The sequence below is a fragment of the Nerophis ophidion genome, linkage group LG03, assembly GCF_033978795.1.
Source record: "Nerophis ophidion isolate RoL-2023_Sa linkage group LG03, RoL_Noph_v1.0, whole genome shotgun sequence".
Lineage (NCBI taxonomy): Eukaryota > Metazoa > Chordata > Actinopteri > Syngnathiformes > Syngnathidae > Nerophis > Nerophis ophidion.
Window position 1 is genome coordinate 33,288,786 of NC_084613.1, and position 26,612 is coordinate 33,315,397.

Consider the following 26,612-nt stretch of genomic DNA (forward strand, 5'->3'; position numbering starts at 1 on the left):
TATAATGTGTGTGTATATATATATATATATATATACATACATATATATATATATATATATACAGTACACATATAACATATATACACATACATATGTGTATATACATACATATATGTGTGTATATACGTGTGTATATATATACGTATATACACACACACATTATATGTGTGTGTGTATATATATATATATATATTTATATGGTGAGGGACAACTGAATGTCATTTTATTGTTTTATTATATAACGTATATAACGTTATGTGTGTTCTTTTGTGATATAAGTGCCTTTGACCCGTGTTTCCTAACTTTTCTTTTTTTTGATAGTTATAATATTTTGCTGTTTTCAACTGTTTCAGCCGTTAAAGTGCTTTCATACATACATTTGGTATGGTTATACATTATTTAAATAACTTAAGCTTATTTAATTAGGTTTATGAACTAAATTTCTTCTTTTTTTTTTTTTTAACAAATACTTAATTATTGTTGATGGGGATTTTTGGTGCGGACAATTTTGTGAAAAACAAATAACCCCCATGTCCTGAGAGATGGCGACCAGGGCTTTAAGGTCAAACCATTTACAGTGTGGGCAACATACTGAATCATATATCAAAGATGCTAGACGCAAACAATGTACGAAAAAAATTGTTATTGGTGACAAAATGATTAATGATAAATGTATATAATTTTTACAGTCAGGCCCAAAGTGTCCCCCAGGCAGCACTTTGGACCCCCCTGATGTAGACTCTGTTGGAATGCTAGGACCAATTCCAATAAAATATTTTTTAACGAGCAGACAGAAAGTAGGACAAGTGTCTGGAATGGAAAAAAAAAAAAGACGCGCGTCCGCTATAGAATGTTAAAGGTTCTTAAAGACCATAGTGAGACAAATACAGTAAAAAAAAAAAAAAGGAAAAGAAAGATGTACGCTGTCATGGAGAAGAAACGTTGACCTGCTGACCAACATGGTGGAAGTAGGTCATCATGTCAGTCATCGTACTTACACGCCGATAGCCGGCAGGACGTTTAGCTACGAGCTAACACACGTACGTCCTGGATTGGCCCTTCAAGGTTCCGTCCTTCCTTTTTTAGTATTTGCGTTCCAATACAAAAATCAAAACAGTCACTTTGTTTTTTTGAAGTTCCTTTTCGACTGTGCACAGTTGTTTTTTTTTGCATTGAAAAATATGTTCTTCTCTTTCTTTGCCCTTCTTGGATTCCAAATGTCTCAGTTTTTCTGTGGCTACATGTGTTGGGAGTCCATGATGTCCAAGTATTTGGCCTCAATGATGCGAGGAAGCACGCTGTTCCTGCACGCACACACACACACACACACACACACACACATGCATACACTTTTAGTACAAAGAAACAAAGTAGGTTAGGAAATAAAATGTGCAAACCCACATAGAATGAAAAGTTACATATATATATTTTAGTGAAGCATACATTTGCATATTTAATACGCACAAAATCCAGGATGAATTTAAAGTACGGTAAATATTGGAAAAATAACATTTGTTGTCTGTCCCTGCTTCTTAAAATATACTGCCACAACTCATTAAAATGATAATTTTTTACATATTTATTGCAACTATAATTGATTTTAATTTTCTTTCAAATAAAAAGTAGTTGAGATTCATAATTTAGTGGTGTCCCAAACATTACACCCTCTGACAGGTCACATGGCCAACTAAAGTATACAGAAATAAAGTAAGGTGTATATTTTGCTCCACAGCCACTTTAGAGGACACATGATTAATCACCGTTTCCTCAAATCATGTTTACTGATTTATATATATATATATATATATATATATATATATATACATATATGTATACATGCACACACATATACATACACATATATGTACACATTGATACATACAAATATACATATCTGTGTACAAATATATTCACATATACGGACACAAACTATCCATACATTTATATATATATATATATATATATATATATATATATATATACATACACATTCATACACATTTACATACACACACACACACATATATATATATATATATATATATATATATATATATATATATATATATATATATATATATATATATATATATCACACAAATATATATACACATTTATAAAAAAAATTATATATATATACATATATGTACACACACATACATACACATTGATACATACAAATATACACATCTGTGTAAAAACATATACCCTTTTACACACACAAACTGTCTAAACATAAAAATATATATACATATATAGAAACATATATACACACACATTCATACACATTTACATACACACACACACATGTATATATATATATATATATATATATGTGTGTGTGTGTAAATGTGTATATCTATATATATATACACACAAATATGTATACACCATCCATCCATCCATCCATCTGCTTATCCGAGGTCGGGTCGCGGGGCAGGAGCCTAAGCAGAGAAGCCCAGACTTCCCTCTCCCTAGCCACTTCGTCCAGCTCTTCCCGGGGGATCCCGAGGCGTTCCCAGGCCAGCCGGGAGACATAGTCTTCCCAACGTGCCCTGGGTCTTCCCTGTGGCCTCCTACCGGTTGGACGTGCCCTAATGGCATCCTGCCCAGATGCCCGAACCACCTCATCTGGCTCCTCTCGATGTGGAGGAGCAGCGGCTTTACTTTGAGTTCCCTCCGGATGACAGAGCTTCTCACCCTATCTCTAAGGGAGAGCCCCGCCACCCGGCGGAGGAAACTCATTTCGGCCGCTTGTACCCGTGATCTTATCCTTTCGGTCATGACCCAAAGCTCATGACCATAGGTGAGGATGGGAACGTAGATCGACCGGTAAATTGAGAGCTTTGCCTTCCGGCTCAGCTCCTTCTTCACCACAACGGATCGATACAACGTCCGCATTACTGAAGACGTCGCACCGATCTGCCTGTCGATCTCACGATCCACTCTTCCCTCAGTCGTGAACATTGAACATGTGTGTATACACATTTATAAATATATACATGTTTGTATATATATATTATATATATACATTTACACGCACGCACGCACGCACGCGCACACACACAAACACACACACACACACACACACACACACACACACACACACACAGCGCTCTCTCCTCTGTTGGCTGTCTGGTGCAAGTCTTGTTGTCAATAAAAAATGAGGATGTATTTGCACTTCAAACACAGCGTTGCTTTTCACACAGGCCACTTTATATAAGTTAAAGTACATAAATATATATATATATATATATATACATAGTGAGCAAATATATGCTGCTCTCAAGCCTCACATGGAGTCGCAGGATTTTTGCATGTGGTGTTTGAGTTCTGACCTGATGGGAATGAGCAGGATCATGACCAGAGGGAAGATCATCTTCATGTAGGGGATGGGGTACATGCCAAACGTGCACAGCACCAGCAGCTGCATCATCTGCAGGAAGGTGAAGTAGTGGATCTTCCTCTGGGGCACTTTGCGTATGTAGTGAGTGGGCGGGTAGGACGTCTGCGGGAGAAGAAATAGGAGATCAGGACCGGTTGTAAGACAAACTGGCCACCCCCCCCCCCATTGGATTGGTTCTGGAAAAAACAGTGTCAGTTTGTTCGCATATCATTCCGTGCAATCAAGTGTACGAACAAACAGTTCATGTGTTGGTAAAGAATGGACCGTGGTTGTTTCAAATTTAGGACACAAAGACATCTTGATTATGTTCATTTGTTCATAGAACGCACACAGAACGATGAACAACTCTGAATCGTCCATCAATGATGACGATTTTGGTCTTTTCCGACTTATAAACCTTGCTACAACTGGTGTTCATTATTACCTTAATGGCAGGCAATATGCTTGGTGTTGGAGAAGAGCTAGTGGGCAGCCTAGGGTGGCGTTGGCTCTCTTGGTGGCTTTGCTGGGTCTGTTCCTGTCTCTGGCCGCCCGCCCCAGCAGAAGATGGAACTGTAGAGGCCACGTGTGCGTTGAAATGCTTTTGTTTTGTTTCGTTGTTTATGCCTGGTGCGATCCTATGTGCGCAACACATATTATTAATTGCTCATTTTTTGGTTTGTCGTCATGTTTTGCATCAGCTCTGTGCTCTTTAATTGTCTTTTACGACCTTTGTGTTCCTTATTTCGCTCTTGTTTTCATGCGTTTTTTACCTTATTTGTTGTGGACTTCTTGAATCTGCACTGCAACCACATATTTCCCCATGTTACGTTGCTTTTGGGACGGCTTAATGAATATTCATACTCAATAAAGACTGGCTTAGAATGTATTTTAATATTGACTGCTTATAGTGATGCTTACTGAATAGTCATGCTTAAGAAAGATTAGCAGGGAAAGTATTGTGCATGTAATGAACTCCATGACCGCTTGACTAATGCAGAAGTTAGGTTTTTTTTCTCTGCTGGCTGTAGGCGAAAAGGCGGTCGCACTCCCTCCCTTCTCCGTGTCTGCCTTACTTGCCTCTTTGTCTCATCCTGTCCTCTTTAATTTTTATGTTGCCTCTTTTTGCACTGCCCTCCAAAATCTAAACAATAGAATTGATCAACTGCCATCTCAACAAAATTGACAAGATCTTGGTTTTATGGGAACTTGTCTGTTCTGTGGGAATGGTTGTTGCTGGACACAAAACAGACTGTTTGGAGGAGAGGACATTGACGATATCTACCTATTCGGAATCATGATAACAGGACACCTTCTGATTGGAGTAAGCGTTGCTCTGATTTGTTGACAAATTGGAAGATGCTGGCAGCCGTTCAAAGTATCCCAAAGCTGCCAAAAATGATTAGAGGATGCGGGCAGAACTGTGGACAGTCAGACTTTTGTGACTTTGGATAACATCGACCGTCTGCTCTGCAGTATACATTTGAGAACAAAAAAATGATAATTACAGCGAAAAGTTTGAATTTGATTTCGCTTGCTCAAACATTCTAATCTTGATTGTTTTTCCAGGCTGCAACTTGGCAAGGGTTTACTTCAAGATTCCCCTCGGGGACAGTGCAGCAAAGACGAAAAAAACACATGGAAAGATAAACTCTGTTTTTTGCCACCGCATGCAGAGCGACTCCAAAGCCTATATAGACTTAACACCCACACCGTGGACCATGGCTACATATGCACACATACTCCCACCTTTTCCACCGCTTCACCCAGCGTCGTATGAGGGAAAAGTGGCTACCAGCTTCGAGCCTGGCCCCACCCCTCTCATTGCAAGTCTTGTGGTTTCCAGGTCAACATGTGTTTATTTGCTTATCGGCTATCAAGTTTTTTTTCTCAGCCCCAGTCTGTGCCCTCTGCCCCCATAGGAGCCCAGTCTGAAATTGCCTTTTTTTTTTTTTTTTTAACTTATCCTCCCCCAGCGTCTACCTTTCCCCCACCTTTTATGGGGAGCCGTAAGTGGCGACCCAGCAGCGTTCCTGTTCTTTAATCCTGTACAATGTTTGTCTAATCTTGAACGGGTTTGTGGTGAAAATTAAATGTCTTTCTACTTGTGCAATGACAATAAGTATGCATACCAACGGAAGTTCGTAACATCCTGTTCTGTTCAACCGGAACATAACAAGGTGTGGAAGGTAAGAGCATTTTTACCCAAGTTTTGATCTCCCTCTGATCAAAATGAATATGTGACAAGATGAAAAGGAGTCAAGGTCTGTGGAAGTGCCTCGTCACTCGTCCATTATGTTATGAATAAAGTCCATTCCATCATACTAATGCTGCTAAGAGCAACTGCTTTTCATGCAGTTCTAAATTGAAGTGTGAGTGTGCAGGTGTACTAATCTTGTGACCGAGTGAATCTAGGTAATGTTTATAAAGTTTATTTTTGACCGTGACCAGCGACAACTTCAAAACATATTTTCAAACAATACACACAAAAAAAAAGCGTGTAGTTTCATTTGTAATATGGGGACACCTCCATGACGGATAGCTTGCAGGCAGACTCAAAAAACACAAATTTTACACTGAAGCATATCGAATGTTTTAAAATGTACATTAAAATCATCACATGTTGTTCACGTGACGAGGCGTTCAAGAGCACTGCGTAAGTATGATTGGTGAAGACCGTTTGAAATCAAAATAGAGTTTCTTTACTCCAATATTTACGGACGGATCGAAAGATCCAATCACAGGAAATACAGGCTTTGCTTTTTTAGTGCCAAGGCTCCGGATTGCAGTTAAAGAAAGAACAACAAACCATTTGGAAGTCTTTACAGTCGGGCTATTGGCAGTCACAGCAGCACTACTGTGGGTAGAAGACTCACAGCTAGGTGGTCTGCTTCAACCCAAGATCAGCGTTAAGCTCCATTGGAGATTTTAGGTCGCAAAGCAGTCAAGACATACAAATCCAAAAACCAGTGAAGTTGGCACGTTGTGTAAATGGTAAATAAAAACAGAATACAAAGATTTGCAAATCATTTTCAATTTCTATTCAATAGAACAGTCTTCAAAGACAGGATATGTAATATTTGGACTGAGAAACTTTTTTTTTTTTCCCAAATTATCATTAACTTAGAATTTAATGGCAGCAACGTATTATCAATCAATCAATCAATGTTTATTTATATAGTCCTAAATCACAAGTGTCTCAAAGGGCTACACAAGCCACAACGACATCCGCAGAACAGAGGCCACATAAGGGCAAGGAAAAACTCCTCCCAGTGGGACGTCGGTGACATTGTGTCATGTCTGGGATCATGTTTTGTTTAAGTTATGTCCTGTTTGGTTTTTGGACTCTTTTTAGATCCGTTTTTTTCACTCCCTTGTCTTGTTTCCATGGTTACCCATTAGTTTTACCTGTCATGTCACGCACCTGATTTGTTTTGACTCACGCACCTGTTCAATCATCACAGTATTATTTAAGCCACAGTTGCCAGGTAGTCTGCCTGGCAACATCACCCTCTACGCACCCTTGCTCTATGCCTATGATCCAAGCCCATATCTCTTTCAAAGTCTTTTTTTTTGTTATTCATGCCATAGTGCTAGTTTTTGTTTTCATCGTCAAGTTTTTATACCTCCTCTGTGAGTGCTTTTCGTTTGTTCCTTTTTTTGAATAAAAGTAAAATGTCATTACCTTCACGTCATGTCCGGTCCAATCGCTTTGCACCACGGGAAAACAAACCGCACCCAAGTCCACGTCACGACACAATGACTATGAGAAACCTTGGAAATGGGCCGCATATGTGGGCAACCCCCCCGACCGAAAGCAATGGATGTCGAGCGGGTCTAACGTGATATTGTGAAAGTCCAGTCCATAGTGGATCCAACATAACAGTAAGAGTCCAGTCTATAGTGGATCCAATATAGTAGCGATTTATTAATTGATTGATTGAAACTTTTATTAGTAGATTGCACAGTTCAGTACATATTCCGTACAATTGACCACAAAATGGTAACGCCCGAATAAGTTTTTCAAATTGTTTAAGTCGGGTTCCACGTAAATCAATTCATGGCGAGAGTCCTGTTCATGTTCTATATTAGATTTGGACACAGATGTGTGACAGCTGCAATGAGGCAGAGTCAGTAGAACATGTAATAATTTGTTGTGGAAAATACAGCAGAGAAAGGAGAAAACTAAGAGAAGAAGTTAGAAGATATGGACAGAAGGAGGTTACTCTCAAAGGGGGTACTAAGCAGCAAACAGAATATTTTAGGGAAGTTTCAAGAAGAGACAGGTTTATGGAATAGAAGAAGAGTGTTAGGCAAGTCGGCTTTCAGGCATTCTCGGACCTTTTTTAAAAACTAATTTTCCTTCCCTGGCCTTTTCAGCATGTAAAACTACCATTCTGTATAAAACGTGTTTAGTTTTCATATTTTTGGTGTCTTTTCATTGGATTCGGATTTTAAAAATGGATTACTGACAAAATCCCAGGTACCACTGAATAGAGGTGGCATCAGAGCAGTTTGATTGGAAGTGCTCTGATCTTTTGGCATTGGTGTGAAAAGGTTAAATATTCAGTATTCACATTCTATGACGAACACACCAGATTTGAAAATGTTGCTGGACAGGTTTCTGGTCCTGGTCCAGCAACGGGCAGACGGTAAAGCATTTGATGGGCGGACATCAAGACACACCTGCTCCTTGAGGAGGAGAGCCATGCGGTCGCACATCTGGTTGCCATCTATGGAGGTGAGCGCTATGTAGAGGAAGAGGCCGTACAGGACGGGTTTGGGGATCCACTGCAGAGGGATGGGCAGCAGCATCACTGATACGCCGATGAAGATGTTGGCGGCCAGCGAGGTCAGACGCGTCTCCTTCACCTGCACAATACTGGGCAAACACAAGAACACACTCATCAACACCCGGTTATTTATTGTTTCCGTCATTGGAAAGACACAATCAAACCAAATCTGACTTCACTTGTTCTCACGTCAATGACGGCTGATTGCGCTGGTTATTAGGCAATCTGCTGCCGACCGTGATGTTTTCACTCTCTGTTCGGGAGCGCTCTTTGATGCCGCACGGACACCTCATTAGGTACACCTGTCTCATCAGAGCTAATAGAATTTAAATTTGCTGTCAGCATTGCACTGCGAGGTTCACGCGACTCGCGCATGATGGTTGTGGTTACGGACTCACCAAACACCAAAAAAATTGGAATCCCTAAAATATAACATTTGTTACCATACCTGACGCGCTTGCAAAATATGAGGACTTTTCGTGCATGTTAAGGGCCTCAAAAAGGTATAGAAGAAAAAAAAACACAAGAATTTCACAAATTGCCCCCCACGGAGCGAGCTCCGCTGCTTGGGCCAAAATAAAACAAAATAAATAAAAATTCAATGTCCACATCTAAAGTCCCTTCGTTAAAACTAGGACCCCTTTTTTTTGCCGAAAAATGAAAGACAAAAACCAAGATGGCCGAATTCCTGTCCATTTTCAAGTATAGGTTCCTGAGACTTGTATGTGCGTCCTGTCATGATAGACGTCTCCTGCAATTTTTGAGTCAATACGTGAAACTGCTAGGAGGAGGGGCTATTTTTTCCTCATTTTAAGGGTGGCGCTAGAGAGCCAGGTTTAAAATGTCCTTTTTGGGACCTCCTCCATGCCTGAGGCGCCTGTAAAATATGTTTTTTCTCACGCATGTTAAGGGTCTCAAAAAGGCGTCCAAACGTATAGTAGGAAAAAACGCAGCAATTTTAATAGGGCCCTTGCGTTGCTCTGCATCGCCCCTGCGGGGTTCTAAAAATATCAACGTTTGTCATGCATTCATGTGGACCGCCACAAATACATGAGGAGTGACCTGGTCATCCTCGCTCACAAACACATTATAATGGGGCCGTCTGTCAACATAGCTTGTTTTTAACACTCCAAATAGTAGATGGCATTGTAACTCTGCTTCTTATTTTGGTCTAAAACCATGCATCAAGTCAGAGACAAAACTTAAAAAACACAAAATAAAAATGAATAGTTGACATGTACAAATATATATATATATATATATATATATATATATATATATATATATATAGATATATAGTATATATATACACAAACATATATACATTAATATATACATATACAGTACATATATACACATACATATATATCTATTCATCCATCCATTTACTACCGCTTGTCTTTTTTGAGGTCGCGGGGGGTGCTGGAGCCTATCTCAGCTGCATTCGGGCAAAAGGTGGGGTACACCCTGGACAAGTCGCCACCTCACCGCAGGGCCAACACAGATAGACAGACAACATTCACACTCACATTCACACACTAGGGCCAATTTAGTGTTGCCAATCAACCTATCCCCAGGTGCATGTCTTTGGAGGTGGGAGGAAGCCAGAGTACCCGGAGGGAACCCACGCAGTCACGGGGAGAACATGCAAACTCCACACAGAAAGTTCCCGAGCCCGGGATTGAACTCAGGACTACTCAGGACCTTCGTATATACAGTATATTCATATACAAACATTTGTACATATATATACACATACATATATACACACATACATATATACTGTACATATATGCATACATACATATATATGTGTATATATATATATATATATATATATATATACACACACACACATATATGCACACATATATATATACATACATCTAAATATATACAAATATATATACATATATACATATAAACATATACACAAATAGTAAATATACACATGTATAAACTGATATATACACACATACATATATATAAATATATAAACATATTTATACATATATAAACAGTTTCTCTTTTAAGCATAGGTTGCATCTTTTATATGTATGTCTATATATATATATATATATATATATATATATATATATATATATAGACATACATATAAAAGATGCAACCTATGCTTAAAAGAGAAACTGTTTATTATACATCATCCAGACCTGTCATCCCTCAACAAGCGCAGTGAAATCATTTCAACATGCCGCCACAGACGTAAACACCTCCTAGGTAACACATGAGCCAATCACCACGACCCTATGCCTGCCTGTACTCACTCACTCTGTGCCCTATATAAACCATTGTATGTGAATGCTTCAATTAAAATCTCCTGATGATTGAGGGAACCCCTCATGAAACAGTTCTGTAGAGATGAAGTAGTCTTGTGATTTTTCCCACACCAACATACATACATACATATATATATATATATATACATACACACACACACACACACACACACACACACACACACACACACACACACACACACACACACACACACACACACACACACACACACACACACACACACACACACACACACACACACACACACACACACACACACGTATAGTCGTGATCAAAGGTTTACATACACTTATAAAGAACATAATCATAATGTCCTGGCTGTCTTAAATTTCCAATCAATTCTTATATTTTTTGTGATAGAGTGAATGGAGCACATACTTGTTGGTCACAAAAAACGTTTAGGAAGTTTGGTTGTTTTATAAATGTATTATGGGTCTACTGAAAATGTGACCAAATCTGCTGGGTCAAAAGTATACATACAGCAATGTTAATATTTGGTTATATGTTCCTTGGCCAGTTTCACTGAAATAAGGCACTTCTGGTAGCCATCCACAAGCTTCTGGTTGAGTTTCTGACCACTCCTTTTGACAAAAGTGGTGCAGTTCAGCTAAAGTTGTTGTTTTCCTGACATGGACTTGTTTCTTCTGTATTATCCAAACGTTTAAGTCAGAACTTTGGGAAGGCCATTCTAAAACCTTATTTCTCGCCTTATTTAGCCATTCCTTTACCACTTTTGACGTGTGTTTGGGGTCATTGTCCTGGGATTAAAGGCCTCACCTTTTCTCCTCCAAATTTATTGCTGGGTATTGTGGCCAAACAGTTAAATTTTTGTTTCATCTGACATCACATGGACAAAGATAAGACCTTCTGGAGGAAAGTTATGTGGTCAAATGAAACAAAAATTTTGCTGTTTGGCCACAATACCCAGCAATATGTTTGGAGGAGAAACGATTGGGCCAATAATCACAGGAACACCATCCCTACTGTCAAGCATGGTGGTGGTAGTATTATGCTCTGGGCCTGTTTTGCTGCCAATGGAACTGGTGCTTTACATGGGACAATGGAAAAGGAGGATTACCTCCAAATTCTTTAGGACAACCTAAAATCATCAGCCCGGAGGTTGGATCTTGGGTGCAGTTGGGTGTTCTAACAGGACAATGACCCCAAACACATGTCAAAAGTGGCAAAGGAAAGGCTAAATCAGGCTAGAATTAAGGTTTGAGAATGGACTTCCTAAAGTCGTGAAGAAACAAGTCCATGTCAGAAAACCAACAAATTTAGCTGAACTGCAGAACTTTTGTCAAGAGGAGTCGTCAAAAACTCAACCAGAAGCTTGTGGATGGCTACCAGAGGCGCCTTATTGCAGTGAAACTTGCCAAGGAACATATAACCAAATATTAACATTCCTGTATGTATACTTTTGACCCAGCAGATTTGGTCACATTTACAGTAGACCCATTAAAAATTCATAATAGAACCAAACTTAGTGATGTGTTTTTTGTGACCAACAAGTATGTGCTCCAATCACTCTATCACAAAAAAATATGCGTTGTAGAAATGATTGGAAACTCAAGACAGCCATGACATTATGTTCTTTACAAGTGTATGTAAACTTTTGATCGCGACTGTATACATTATATATATATATATATATATATATATATATATATATATATATACATATATATATATATATATATATACACACACACACACACATTTGTGTACAGTATATATGTATATATATATATATATATATATGTATATAAATATATATATATATATATATATTTACACGTGTGTGTGTATGAATATATATTTCTGCGCGCCGCACCATGACTGTTCAGAAAATGCTGCATTCATAAGTCACTTCACTTGACTTTATGTGGCCAGGTCAGGCGTGTGAGAGGGCAGGACGTGAGGTGACGTACGACACTTCTACTAAAGTTTATTAGCACCAGAAGAGAGAAGACAGCTCATTAGAATTTTTAAATATTTGTTTTTTGCTCACTTGTTGCGTCTCCCAGAGCATCCATAAAAAAAACACATGCACGTGTGTCATACGCAAAATAAAGAAGGACTTCCTTCTTCCCATGTGCCACAAACAGCCTGTAGTCCTGTGAGAAACATTGAATATATTTATATAAATAGTAATTCTTATTTTTATTTGACTTTTGAACCTGGGTGTAATTTTATTACATTCACATAAAAAAACAAAACAGAAAATGCATGTTATCCAAATATTTTTTTACAAGTAGTTTTGTAAATAAAAAAAACAAAAAAAGACCTAATTATGTTTAAATATATTAGAATATGATGATATACTGTAGCAATGTACAAATGTCAACACTCTAAAGTGGATAGTGCATCCTCCCAATTTGACATGTTTCATGTGTCAGGTAAACCAACGCATTTCTTTCTGGGGCATTTTGAGTCATAGTTATTTTTTTATAATTTATCTATTATTGTTATATTACTATAATATTACAATACTATTAACATAATTGTTATAATATCAATTATTTCTTGCCACACTCCATACTGTAACACACCACATATTTGTCAATAATTATGAAAAGTCATTATAATCCTGATCTTTAACCATTAATAAAATATTCCACGTCCTATAAAGAGCATAATATGAGGAACAGCTTAAAGTAAAAAAAAAAAAAAAGTCTTTAGTAAAATAAGGCAATTAGCATAGTTCATTTAGTTGTGTTACTCGGATGGACTTCACCTTTAAAAACATTACAATATTACATTCAACAGTCCCAATGTTGTAATAAACACACAACGGGATTCACAGCACATCATTATCATATTGTTATCATGCGTTTGATATTCATGTCATCCGGCGCCAACGAACTCCATTTCTTTCAGCTCTCAACGAGCAATCATACAATCAGAAAGGGGGTCGCGACTCACGTCTCGTAGAGGTGTCCACCCTCCACGCGCTGCTCCACAAAGGCCAGCTGGCGCACGTGCAGCGTGGAGTGCGGGAAGGCGGCGTGCATCCAGGGCAGCCCCAGCACCGACATCAGGATGTTGATGAGGCCCGACAGCATCAGGTCCCAGTGGTACGACGTGCCCTTCAGCAGCCTGCAACGTCAACATCACGCTTTGAAATGACAACTGCCTTGATTTACCTTACAGACAGCATAGGGGGATGAATAGAACACTGCTAAACATATCACAGCAATCCACTACTACCATATATGTCCCTTAGCGGCTGAAAGCAGTGCTTCACAAAAAGTACCACTTCATAAAAGAAAACGAGTGCCACCGTAATGATTGGTGTCAAAATACAGTAGCGGGGTAGGCCTAAGTATTTGTTAAAAACAAGGCAGAGGTTTTATTTAACAAGTATATTGTCATGTCTGTGATCATGTTTTGTTTAAGTTATGTCCTGTTTGGTTTTTGGACTTTTTTTAGTTCCTGCTTTTTCACTACCTAGTCTTGTTTCCATGGTTACCCATTAGTTTCACCTGTCATGTCACGCACCTGATTTGTTTTGACTGACGCACCTCTTCAATTCTCACAGTATTATTTAAGCCACAGTTGCCAGGTAGTCAGCCTGGCGACATCACCCTCTACGCACCCTTGCTCTATGCCAATGATCCAAGCCCATATCTCATTCGAAGTAAGTTTTTTGTTATTCATGCCATAGTGCTAGTTTTTGTTTTCACAGTCAAGTTTTTATACCTCCTCTGTGAGCACTTTAAGTTATTTCCTTTTTTTTAAATAAAATTAAAATGTCATTACCTTCACGTTGTGTCCGGTCCAATAGCTTTGCACCACGGGAAAACAAACCGCACCCAAGTCCACGCTATGCGTACTTGCCAACCCTCCTGGATTTTCCGAGAGACTCCCGAAATTCAGCGCCTCTCCTGAAAACCTCCCGGAAGAAATTTTCTTCCGAAAATCTCCCGAAATTCAGCGGAGCTGGAGGCCACGCCCCCTCGAGCTCCATGCGGACCTGAGTGGGGACAGCCTTTTTTCACGCCCGCTTTCCCACTATATAAACAACTTGCCTGCCCAATCACGTTACAACATCTATGGATTTTAATAAAAAACTGCACACACAAGGAGAGGAAGCAGAAGAACGAGGAAGTTGCAGCCATGCCAAGCCCGCTGTAATAGAGTGAATCTATGTTGTCTGTCGCCATCTCCTGGTGAATGTAGGCTATAGCGTTATGGGGTTGCTTGTATGATTGGCCAACGATTTATGTGGTGTTGTGCACCTGACAGCAAGTGACTCTTGCCAGTACGCAGATGGCAGAACTAAGGCTATTCAAATAGTGAAAGGTAAGTGTTGTTGGTTTTATTTTAGTAACCAGCAAGCACAGTACAGTTAGTAGAACAACTGTGTTTTTATTACTGTGTATTTGATAGGTGCTGTCTGAAATTCAACTATTTCTCTTATTTATGTATATAATAAAGTAAATATATAGCTAGAATTCACTGAAAGTCAAGTATTTCACATATATATATGTATATATATATATATATATATATATATATATATATATATATATTTCTTGATTGGATTGTCCAGAGAATAGTGCTCGATACCGTAGTAGAGCGCAATATCGTCTCCTGACGATTGAGGGAACCCCTCATGAAACAGTTCTGTAGACATGAAGTAGTGTTGGGATTTCCCCCCACACACACATATATATATATATATATATATATATATATATATATATATATATATATATATATATATATATATATATATATATATATATATATATCCATCCATCCATTTTTTACCGCTTATTCCATATATGAAATACTCGAGCAGGTGGATTATACTCCCCTCTTAACCACACCCCCAACCACGCCTCCGCCCCACCCCCCACCACGCCCACCTCCCGAAATCGGAGGTCTCAAGGTTGGCAAGTATGACGCTATGACATATATTTAATAATGCTTGCAACAGTTTGAACAGTAACAGTGTGTTTAAATGTTTGAATAAGTGTTTTTTTGTTATTTTATGTTCCACTGGATGGAGCCTGTGTACCACGGTCTGAGATTCCCTGCGCAAGATCCCAACTTCCAATCAGCGTTTTTAATGCAAATATTCGCAAAACATACATGTATATAAATATATATATATATATATATATATATATATATATATATATATATATATATATATATATATATATATACATATATATATATATATATATATATATACAAACCCCGTTTCCATATGAGTTGGGAAATTGTGTCAGATGTAAATATAAACGGAATACAATGATTTGCAAATCATTTTCAACCCATATTCAGTTTAATATGCTACAAAGACAACATATTTGATTTTCAAACTAAAAAGCATTTTTGTTTTTGCAAATAATCATTAACTTTAGAATTTGATGCCAGCAATACATGACAAAGAAGTTGGGAAAGGTGGGAATAAATACTGATAAAATTGAGGAATGCTCATCAAACACTTATTTGGAAAATCCCACAGGTGTGCAGGCTAATTGGGACCAGGTGGGTGCCATGATTGGGTATAAAAGCAGCTTCCCAAAAAATGCTCAGTTTTTCACAAGAAAGGATGGGGCGATGTAAAAACCCCTTTGTCCACAGCTGCGTGAGCAAATAGTCAAACAGTTTAAGAACAACGTTTCTCAAAGTGTAATTGGAAGAAATTTAGGGATTTCAACATCTACGGTCCATAATATCATCAAAAGGTTCAGAGAATCTAGAGAAATCACTACACGTCAGCGGCATGGCCGGGAACCAACATTGAATGACCGTGACCTTCGATCCCTCAGACGGCACTTTATCAAAAACCGACATCAATCTCTAAAGGATATCACCACATGGGCTCAGGAACACTACAGAAAACCACTGTCACTAAATACAGTTCGTCGCTACATCTGTAAGTGCGAGTTAAAGCTCTACTATGCAAAGCGAAAACCATTTATCAACAACATCCAGAAATGCTGTCTGCTTCTCTGGGCCCGAGATCATCTAAGATGGACTGATGCAAAGTGGAAAAGTGTTCTGTGGTCTGACGAGTCCACATTTCAAATTGTTTTGGAAATGTTCAACATCGGGTCATCCGGACGAAAGGGGAAGAAAACCATCCAGATTGTTATCGAAGCAAAGTTCAAAAGCCAGCATCTGTGATGGTATGGGGGTGCATTAGTGCCCAAGGCATGGGTAACTTACCCATCTGTGAAGGCACCATTAATGCTGAGAGGTACATACAGCTTTTGGAACAACATATGCTGCCATTTAAGAGCCGTCTTTTTCATGGACACCCCTGCTTATTTCAGCAAGACAATGCCAAGCCACATTCAGCACGTGTTACAGCAGCGTGGCTTCGTAAAAAAAGAGTGCGGGTATTTTCCTAGCCCGCCTGCAGTCCAGACCTGTCTCCCATCGAAAATGTGTGGCGCATTATAAAGCGTAAAATACAACAGCGGAGACCTAGGATTTTTGAACAACTGAAGCTCTACATAAAATAAGAATGGGAAAGAATTCCACTTTCAAAGCTTCAACAATTAGTTTCCTCAGTTCCCAAATGTTTATTGAGTGTTGTTAAAAGAAAAGGTGATGTAACACATTGGTGAACATGTCCTTTCCCAACTACTTTGGCACATGTTGCAGCCATGAAATTCTAAGTTTATTACTATTTGAAAAAAAATTAAGTTTATGAGTTTGAACATCAAATATGTTGTCTTTGTAGTGCATTCAACTGAATATGGGTTGAAAAGGATTTGCAAATCATTGTATTCTGTTTATATTTACATCTAACACAATTTCCCAACTCATATGGAAACGGGGTTTGTATATATCACTACCTTTACATTAGGGCAGTGTTTCTCAAACTGTGGTACACGTACCACCAGTGGTAATAAAAAAAAACGACACAGAACGTTAAACTATGTGGTACAAAAACACCCAACTTGCTCATTCAACTCGGTGGACGTTGTAAAAAAAATGTATGATAGTACCATACACAATTAAAAAATAATAATAAGGACGCGATTTAAGTTGATTGAGGGACATTGATAGAAAAAGGATGGATATTTAGGATATATATATGGATATCTCATAGTTATCATTGTCACTGTCATCGACGTCCCACTGGGTGTGAGTTTTTCCTTGCCCTTATGTGGGCTCTGTACCGAGAATGTCGTTGTGGTTTGTGCAGCCCTTTGAGACATTTGTGATTTAGGGCAATATAAATAAACATTGATTGATTGATATTTCTGATTGATTACAAACTTTAAGGATGTTGTCAGGGAAGTAAATAAGGTAGCAGTGGTTCACACACTCTTAATGTTCAATGTTTTATCATTAGTAGTTCATTTTGTAGTGATGGGGGTGTCAACGTGTTGTTGTTGTTAGCTAATGCTTGCTTTTAGGTCATGCTTTAACAAACTGACGTGTCTCCAATCATATCCTGATAGTATTGTAAATCTGACATATTTTATTTTCGTACGAAATGATAGTTGTCGCTGGTTGTACTTAATGTGGCAAACACCCCTCTTCATTTTGGTATTACGCATACAGTAAGTGCATACTTAATCACTGTGGTGGCCGCATCTGCTGATCTCACACAGGCACTCTGACAGTTCAGCAGAACGACACAATGAGTTGGAACAGTAGCAAAAAAATGTTTTCCTTGAATTGTTACAATTTTCTGTAACCTTTTTTATACATTTCTTAAGTGAAGTTAATATAGTGATTTAGATATATAATTATTTTAATGCTTCATCTAATTACATCCATCCAGCCATTCATTCTTTACCGCTTATTTCCTTTGGGGTCGCGGGGGGCGCTGGTGCCTATCTCAGCTGAATTCGGGCAGAACAAGTCGCCACCTCATCGCAGGGCCCCACATTAATCAATTCATGGTAAAGTTACATTGTTTAATGCATCCAGCGGAGTATCACAACAAAATTAGGCATAATTATGTGTTAATTTCCTGACTGTATATATCGGTATCGGTTGATATCGGAATCGGTAATCAAGAGTTGGACAATATCTGAATATCGGCAAAAAAGCCATTATCGGACATCTCTAATATATACATATATACATACATATACACACATATATATGAATATGTATATATATATATATATATATATATATATATATATATATATATATATATATATATATATATATATAAATATATATATATATATACACACACATATATATAGTATATATATATACATATATATGTATATATATATATGTATACTCACATTCACACACTAGGGCCAATTTAGTGTTGCCAATCAACCTATCCCCAGGTGCATGTCTTTGGAAGTGGGAGGAAGCCGGAGTACCCGGAGGGAACCCACGCATTCACGGGGAGAACATGCAAACTCCACACAGAAAGATCCCGAGCCTGGATTTGAACCCAGGGAATAAGCGGTAGAAAATGGATGGATGGATATATATGTATATACAGTATATAAATACATACACACATATGTATACATATATATACAGTTTATACATATGCATATATATGTATATATATACATATGTATATACAGTATACATATACACATACCTACATACAGTACATATATACATAAATATATACAGTATACATATACACATACATACATACAGTACATATATACATAAATATATACTGTACAAACATATATATATATATATACATACACACACATATATATGTATATATATACATATACATGTATATATAAATATGTATATACAGTATATAAATATATACACACATATATATACAGTATATATATGCATATATCTGTATACATATACATATGTATATACAGTATACATATACACATACATACATACAGTACATATATATATATAAATATATGCTGTATAAACATATATATATACATATACACAAAGAGACATATACAAATACACACATACATATATATATATATATATATATGAATATGCCGTCCTCTGCTCCGTTGAATTTGTTGCGAGCGTTTGCTCGTCTTTCAGCAATCACACACAAAAAAGTAGACAACTTTCTCAAGTTCAGTCCTTGAAACTTGAATGTCAGCTTCCTAATGCTTGGACGACCCACCCCCCCTTCACGAAAGAAGGTGCGCTATGCGTGAACGCCCACGCATCCTCGACGAAAAAGACTACAAGTTTTGCCGACCTCAACCTTTATGTCGCCACACAATGGTGTTAGTGAGGGATCACTGATGTGCATGAGGATATGTACACAGCATGTTCCACAACTGACAGTTTATTAGGTATACTTGCAAGCGCATGTAGTGAAGGAATATGGATTTTCTGAACCGCAGTAATAAATGACTACATGAAAATAATCACAAAAACAGCCATTTCACCATTCGATGCCACTCGCGTCCATGGGAAATAAAAACGTTTAAATGCATGATAAAAATCCATCCATCCATTTTCTACCGCTTGTCTCTCTCGGGATTGAATGATAAAACGAACTGTAAAATATTTGTTTCTGTGTTTTAACTTTATATTAAAAAAAAAAAGAAAAAAAAAGAAGTAACATTTAAATTTTGGAGTGGCGTCCCTGGGTTTTCTCTCAGTCTTGTTACCTGAACACGTTGCTCCCTCTGAAAAATTTGGAATATTCCACAAGTCACACGGTCCACAGGAAGTTGCATCATTCACATCCTCTGTCAGCCGCAGGAAGAACAAAAGTAACTTCTTCAAATGTTTGTATAGACAATGATATTTCAACTATGAGTGGGGTTAAAATATCATCCTGTTACCTAAAATGTTTTTTTTTTTAAGTTTTCTGTTTTTATTTTGTATTTGTTGCTGAATTAGTGTAATGTGCTTAGTGTCAACTTATATTAGCATATAGCCACATTAGTTATATTTAATCTATTTGCTAATTCAATGCTAAAACTCACTTCTGTTACTTTCATTCCTGTTACTCAAATGAGTAATTTTCAGCTAGTGAACAATGTACAAACATGAAATATTTTTTTTGTTATACTTCCAAGTATGTCAAAATGATCCATCCATTTCCTACCGCTTATTCCCTTTCGGGTCGCGGGGGGCGCTGATGCCTATCTCAGCTACAATCGGGCAAAAGGCGGTGTACACCCTGGACAAGTCGCCAGCTCATCGCAGGGCCAACACAGATAGACAACATTCACACTCAATTCACACACTAGGGCCAATTTAGTGTTGCCAATCAACCTATCCCCAGGTGCATGTTATTTGAGGTGGGAGGAAGGCGAAGTACCCGGAGGGAACCCACACAGTCACAGGAAGAACATGCAAACTCCACACAGAAAGATCCCAAGCCCGGGATTGAACCCAGAACTACTCAAGTCCTTCGTATTGTGAGGCAGATGCACTAACCCCTCTTTCACCGTGCTGCCCGCATGTATATATACAGTATACTGTATATATATGTATATATACAGTATACTGTATATATATATATATATATATATATATATATATATATATACATTTTGTACAACATATTAATAGTTATTATTGTACAAAACTGGTATCCAAACATGGTGATATTTCCTCTCCTCTGAATGCAAGTGCTCCTACAGCAGAGATAGAAATTCTGTATTCCTACAAAATCTGGCAAGACACCAACGCACTGCAGGGATTGTGTCTTTATTTCCATTTTGTGTTGCGCTCTTTAAATAAGCATAATGTTGACAAAAACATTTAATTCCTAATTAAATAGAATTAAATAAACAGTCATGGTAATAAAAACTTGAAACGTACCTCCCTAGGGTAAACTTATTAATAGGGCTTAGAATCTTTGGGCACCACATTTTTCGATTTGAATCTCGGGGATACCGATTCGATTCAGAGTCGATTCAAAGCGATTCTTGATTCAAAATTAATACTTTTTTTTAATGACATTGGGTTCCAGTTCTTTGATTAACTACATTCCTCCATAAAATAACTACTTTCCTCCAGCTCTGATCAATTTCTATATTACTTAAAAGAAAACTGATTTTGTTGAATACAATTCTACCCATACATTTAATAAAATCACATATACCGTAAATAAGAAAACAAGAGAAGTATCCAACACTTCTCTTTTCCAAAGTAAATATGTACAGCATATTTAGATCATCTACATAAACAATATGATTTGTCTGAGAGTTAAACATGAAATGCTGTTATTATATTAAATAAGTACTAATAAAAAGATATATTTTACAAACAGAAAGTTACAGGAATGTACACGTGATACCACACTTACATCTTATTGTGCAAAATGTGAATGTTTGAGGGAACTAAATGTGATCTCTGAAAGGGATAAACATTATTTCCAAAGCAGGACCTACACCCAGACAAACAATACTCGTCCACACCTTATGAAAAACAACATTCGTTGTTATTGTCATTGTAAGTGGGCCAAAACATTTATATTGGAAAATAATATCATGAAAATGACTGCTGTCATTTGATTATAATAATAAGGTATTTAACTTGTTATTTAGTCAGGTTTGGGACAAGTGTGCTGCTGGTGTGGCCAAAGTGTGCACGTTTGATGTTGCTCATATGTGCTCCACTGAATGCTCAAGGAGTTTCTGCGTTTGCACAGACACATGAAAAATTCGAGTGAACATTGACCGCGACTAAATATTTGATTTCTTTGACAGTAAAGTAAGGTTTTATCCTCTTTTGCGGTGTTTTGTATAGAAATTATGATTTTCTTCTTTATTTTCCTACATTTTCCAGCATTCAGTATTACATGGAGCCCAAGCAGACACGAGTGCCAGATAAAATCAAATCCCCTGGCGGCCTTCGTGGCCTATCGTGCTCGTGCAGAATCACCAGTGTACGGCTGTTAGCTGTTTGTCTCTCCGGTGAGGTCCGTCGCGTCGGGAGCATCCAATTAACTCTGACAAAATACGGAAGATAAGAGCCGAGCAGCGGTCGGCCGTCACAACGAGGGACGCCGCACGCGCTGCTTCAAATGCGAAAGTCCTGTTTTGGCCGTGAGGCTCCTCCACTCAGATGTCAAAGTTTCTGGTTCATTCGCCCGCTGTCCCCACGCGGGTGGGTCAGCGCTTCCTGATCAAGGCTCAGCATATCTCTGAAGGTTTTTTCCACGGGTCAGCTGCGATGATTAACATTCCGCCGTTAAGTCATAGAAGTCACACGTGTGCGTACCTGTTCTCTGGCGCGTTGGTCAGCGACACCACAATGTTCTGGTCGATGAAGATGAGGAGGGCCAGGAGGAAGCCCAGGCCCATGGCGCTGAGCACGTTCAGGGCCGACAGGCGCTCGAAGGGGGCCACTTTGAAGAAGGGCCGGTCGTGAACTTTGAAGACTGGAACTGAACAGACAGGAAGAAATAAAATCACAACGCCATCGACAAGCGTCTGTCACGTGACACCATTCATTTACTTCCTGTTTTACTTTGAAACATGATATTTTACTTCCTCTGTGTCTATTCTCTATGAATGTTCCATTATTTTCACATTGAGGGCACTATTTTCAATTGCGGTTTTGTGTCACGTTCATCATGTACTGAGTCAACTAAAGCAGAACAAATAAACATGTAGTCAAATAAACAATGAACAAATGGTCAAATAAACAAAAAACATAAAATAATACACATATGGTCAAATAAAATGTTTAGTCAAATAATATTCAAATAAAATATTTTGTTAGATAATAAATAAACATATAATCAAATAAATGAACATATAGTCAAAATGTTTAGTCAAAAAATACATAAATATATAGTAACATAATAAAAATGTAGTCAAATAAAATGTTTAGTGCAATAATAAATAAAATGTAGTCAAACAATAAAGAATATACTGTAGTCAAATAATAAATACAAAAATTGTCAAATAATAAATACACATAAGGTCAAATAATAAACATACAAATGTATAAGCAATTAATAAATAAACATATATGCTAAAATAATAAATACATCCATCCATTTTCTACCGCTTATTCCCTTTTGGGGTCGCGGGTGGCGCTGGCGCCTATCTCAGCTACAATCGGGCGGAAGGCGGGGTACACCCTGGACAAGTCGTCACCTTATCGCAGATAATAAATACAGGTATAGTAAAATAAAAAAACAACTATTTAGTCAAATAATATACAAACATATTCAAATAATAAAGATAAAGTCAAATGATAAACATATAGTCAGATAATACATTCACATATAGTCAAATAATAAATAAAGATATAGTCAAGTAATAAACATATAGTCAAATGACAAATAGACATATTGTCAAATAATAAAAAATAAAAAAAGTAGTCAAATAAAATGTTTAGTCCAATAATAAATAAACATTTAGCCAAACAATAAACAAACATATACTGTTGTCAAGTAATAGATAAACGTGAAGTCAAATAATAAATAAATGTAAGGTCAAATGATAAACAAAGATATAGTCAAATGGTAAATATTTTAGTCAAATAATAAACATAAAATCAAAAGATAAATACAAATATAGTTAAATACTAAATAAAATTTGGCAAAATAATAAACATGAAATAAAAAATATAGTCAAATACATAATAAATATATAGCAAAATAACAAATAGTCAAACAGTTAAGAACAAGCAAGAAAAACCTACAATGCGGACCTGATTGCATTTTTGGCAGCAGTGTAAACAAAACACGGGCAATAAAATTTAGTATTTCAGACTCTCATTTCTGTTACATGTGTTGAGTTTGTGTAAGATTGTATAACATTTTGTTCCTTCCCGAGTCAAATTTGAAGTCAGTCATGCGTGTCCAAAGTGTGGACTACTATGTGTGTGTGTGTGTGTGTGTGTGTGTGTATATATATATATATATATATATATATATATATATATATATATATATATATATATATATCATAAATAATAAAAAAGAACTCAACCAATCTATCTATCAATTTGATTTTCTGTGTGGAAAACATTTGGACAGCCCTGCTGTGAAAGGAGTGCGTGCACGATCCTCTGCCAAACAAAAGAAGACAACATGTTGCGAAAGGAGCGAATAAACGCTGACGAGGGGGTGGGGGGGACCTTGGAGCGCGCAGGAGTTTTAAAAAGATGTTTTTCATCGTCGATTGAGATGTGAAGAGTTTATAGGGCAACAAAGCCTTGAGACGTCCCCCTGAGGAAAAAGAGAGATGCTCATGCTTCAACTCGGCGCAAACATTCACATTTCACATGAACACACAGACGCCAGACATGAGCCTGCGCCCCACTTAGCAGCGCTAAGCTTTGTTGTTTATCAAATGTTTGGGAGCGGGCGGAGCACTCCCTTCGAGATATGTAAATGAACATGAAGATAAAAGCAGCTGGTTAAGAAACACCTTTACATCTGATGAAGTGATGCTGCATTCAAGTCTGCTGGGAAAGGGAGCTTGCAAGGCCAAAGAAAATTGTGTTGAGAGGGCCCCCGCAGCACCGAGCCACTTGGGGTACACAGGTTTTTGCCCCGACCCACCACCAAAAATTTCAGTATGAGCGGCACATGTGGAAGGAAGTTACCAGTGTTCCAGTGTTATAGTTTTCCACCACAAGGGGGCGATCCTAGTGTGGATATCAACGCATAGTCATGATCAGAACCCGACCTGAAAGCCTCAAATCAGTTTGGAAGGAGATCTCATCAACTAAAGTGAACTAGTAAAGATTTGATGGTTGATGGCGAGGAGCAGGTTTCGCCGCCAGACTGCACCAAAAAATGGGTACCAATACATACTGACCCATCCAGCACTTTAGGATGCTATTATCATCATTTGTCCAATTGTGACCAAAATACGGATTTGTGGAACAGACTTGAAAGTTTTGTGATGAATCATCAGTTCGAAATTTGGCATAGGCAAAATTCCTTCGCAATTTAGCATCGGCCATCCGTCTAGTGTGTCTTTTTAATTGTGGTTTGTTTGGTCACAGTCCCGAGGAGGAGTTTGCTAAAGTACAACCCCTGTTTTTGGCTTAAAAATGGCAGACGGACACTAAGATGGCTGATTTTCTGTTTGTTTACAAATAAGGATTCTTTAGACTGTTACGTGCGTCCTGTCATGACAGACGTCTCCAGCCATTTTCGTGACAGTAAGTGAAACTGACGGCAGAGGCAAATAAAATGTTTAGTCCAATAATAAATAAACATGTAGTCAAAAAATAAATAAACATATACTGTCATCAAGTAATAACTAAACATGAAAGTCAAATAATAAATAAACGTAAAATCAAAATATAAAAAATGTATAGTTAAATGATAAAGAAATAAACATATCTTAAAATAATAAATACATGTATAGTCAAATAATAAACAACCATATAGTCAAATAATAAATACAAACCAAATCCAATAGTATTTTTTTTTGTCAAATAAGAAACATAAAACCAAAAAATAAATACAAATAGTCAAACAATAAATAAGCATATAGTCAAATAATAAACAAACAGAGTGAAATTATATTTTTTGTGTCAAATAATAAACATAAAATAAAAAAATACAAATATAGTCAAATACTAAATAAACATATGGCAAAATAACAAATAAAAAAAAAAACAATCAGGATCCGATCCAAATGACATTTTTGGCAGCAGTGTAAAATTCAGCTTTTCAGACTCTCATTCCTGTTACTTTTGTTGAGTTTATGTAGGATTGTATTACATTTTGTTCCTTTGGATGAAAGTTAATCTTCTTTTAGCCCTAAAAATCCTCAAAGACTTTCCAAGTCACACACAAGTCAGTCAGGCGTGTCGAAACTGTGGACCGCTGCCCGCTTTTCTACATCATAAATATTAAAAAGGAACTCAGCCAATCTTTCCAGCAATCTATCAATTAGGTTATAATACATATGATCGGTATTGGTATCAGGAAATCTCACTCATTGATGATCGGTATAAAACTTTGATCGAAAATTGCTAATTATGTATAAATATAATGATGATATTGGACTGAAATGCAACGCAAAGAAGTGTTTGTTCTTCAGAAAAATACTCAAAAGTACATTTCAATAAAACAACTCTGACAAGTACAAAGTACTGTATCTAGAATGACTTACTTGGAAGTGAATGAAACGGAGTAAATGTAGCGGGCTGGTTTTAAATTTTAAACCAGATTATAACTGTGGCCCTCAGAACAACTTTATAAAATGCACAGGCAA

The 26,612-nt window shown here is 37.4% G+C and overlaps 1 protein-coding gene across 5 annotated transcripts in view; it reads right to left on the minus strand.

The window, feature by feature from the left end:
- Positions 1 to 440: 440 nt before the first annotated feature.
- The window catches only part of slc4a11 (solute carrier family 4 member 11), a 303,990-nt gene continuing 277,818 nt past the window's right edge, over positions 441 to 26,612 (minus strand). For all 5 annotated transcript variants that reach the window (XM_061894871.1, XM_061894875.1, XM_061894874.1 and 2 more), the window contains 5 exons: positions 22,642 to 22,807; positions 13,423 to 13,596; positions 8,072 to 8,267; positions 3,339 to 3,508; positions 441 to 1,304 (listed from right to left, as the gene is read on the minus strand). In XM_061894871.1, coding sequence (XP_061750855.1) covers positions 1,238 to 1,304; positions 3,339 to 3,508; positions 8,072 to 8,267; positions 13,423 to 13,596; positions 22,642 to 22,807 — 773 coding nt within the window. In that variant the 3' untranslated portion in view covers positions 441 to 1,237. The remainder of the gene's footprint in view (positions 1,305 to 3,338; positions 3,509 to 8,071; positions 8,268 to 13,422; positions 13,597 to 22,641; positions 22,808 to 26,612) is intronic.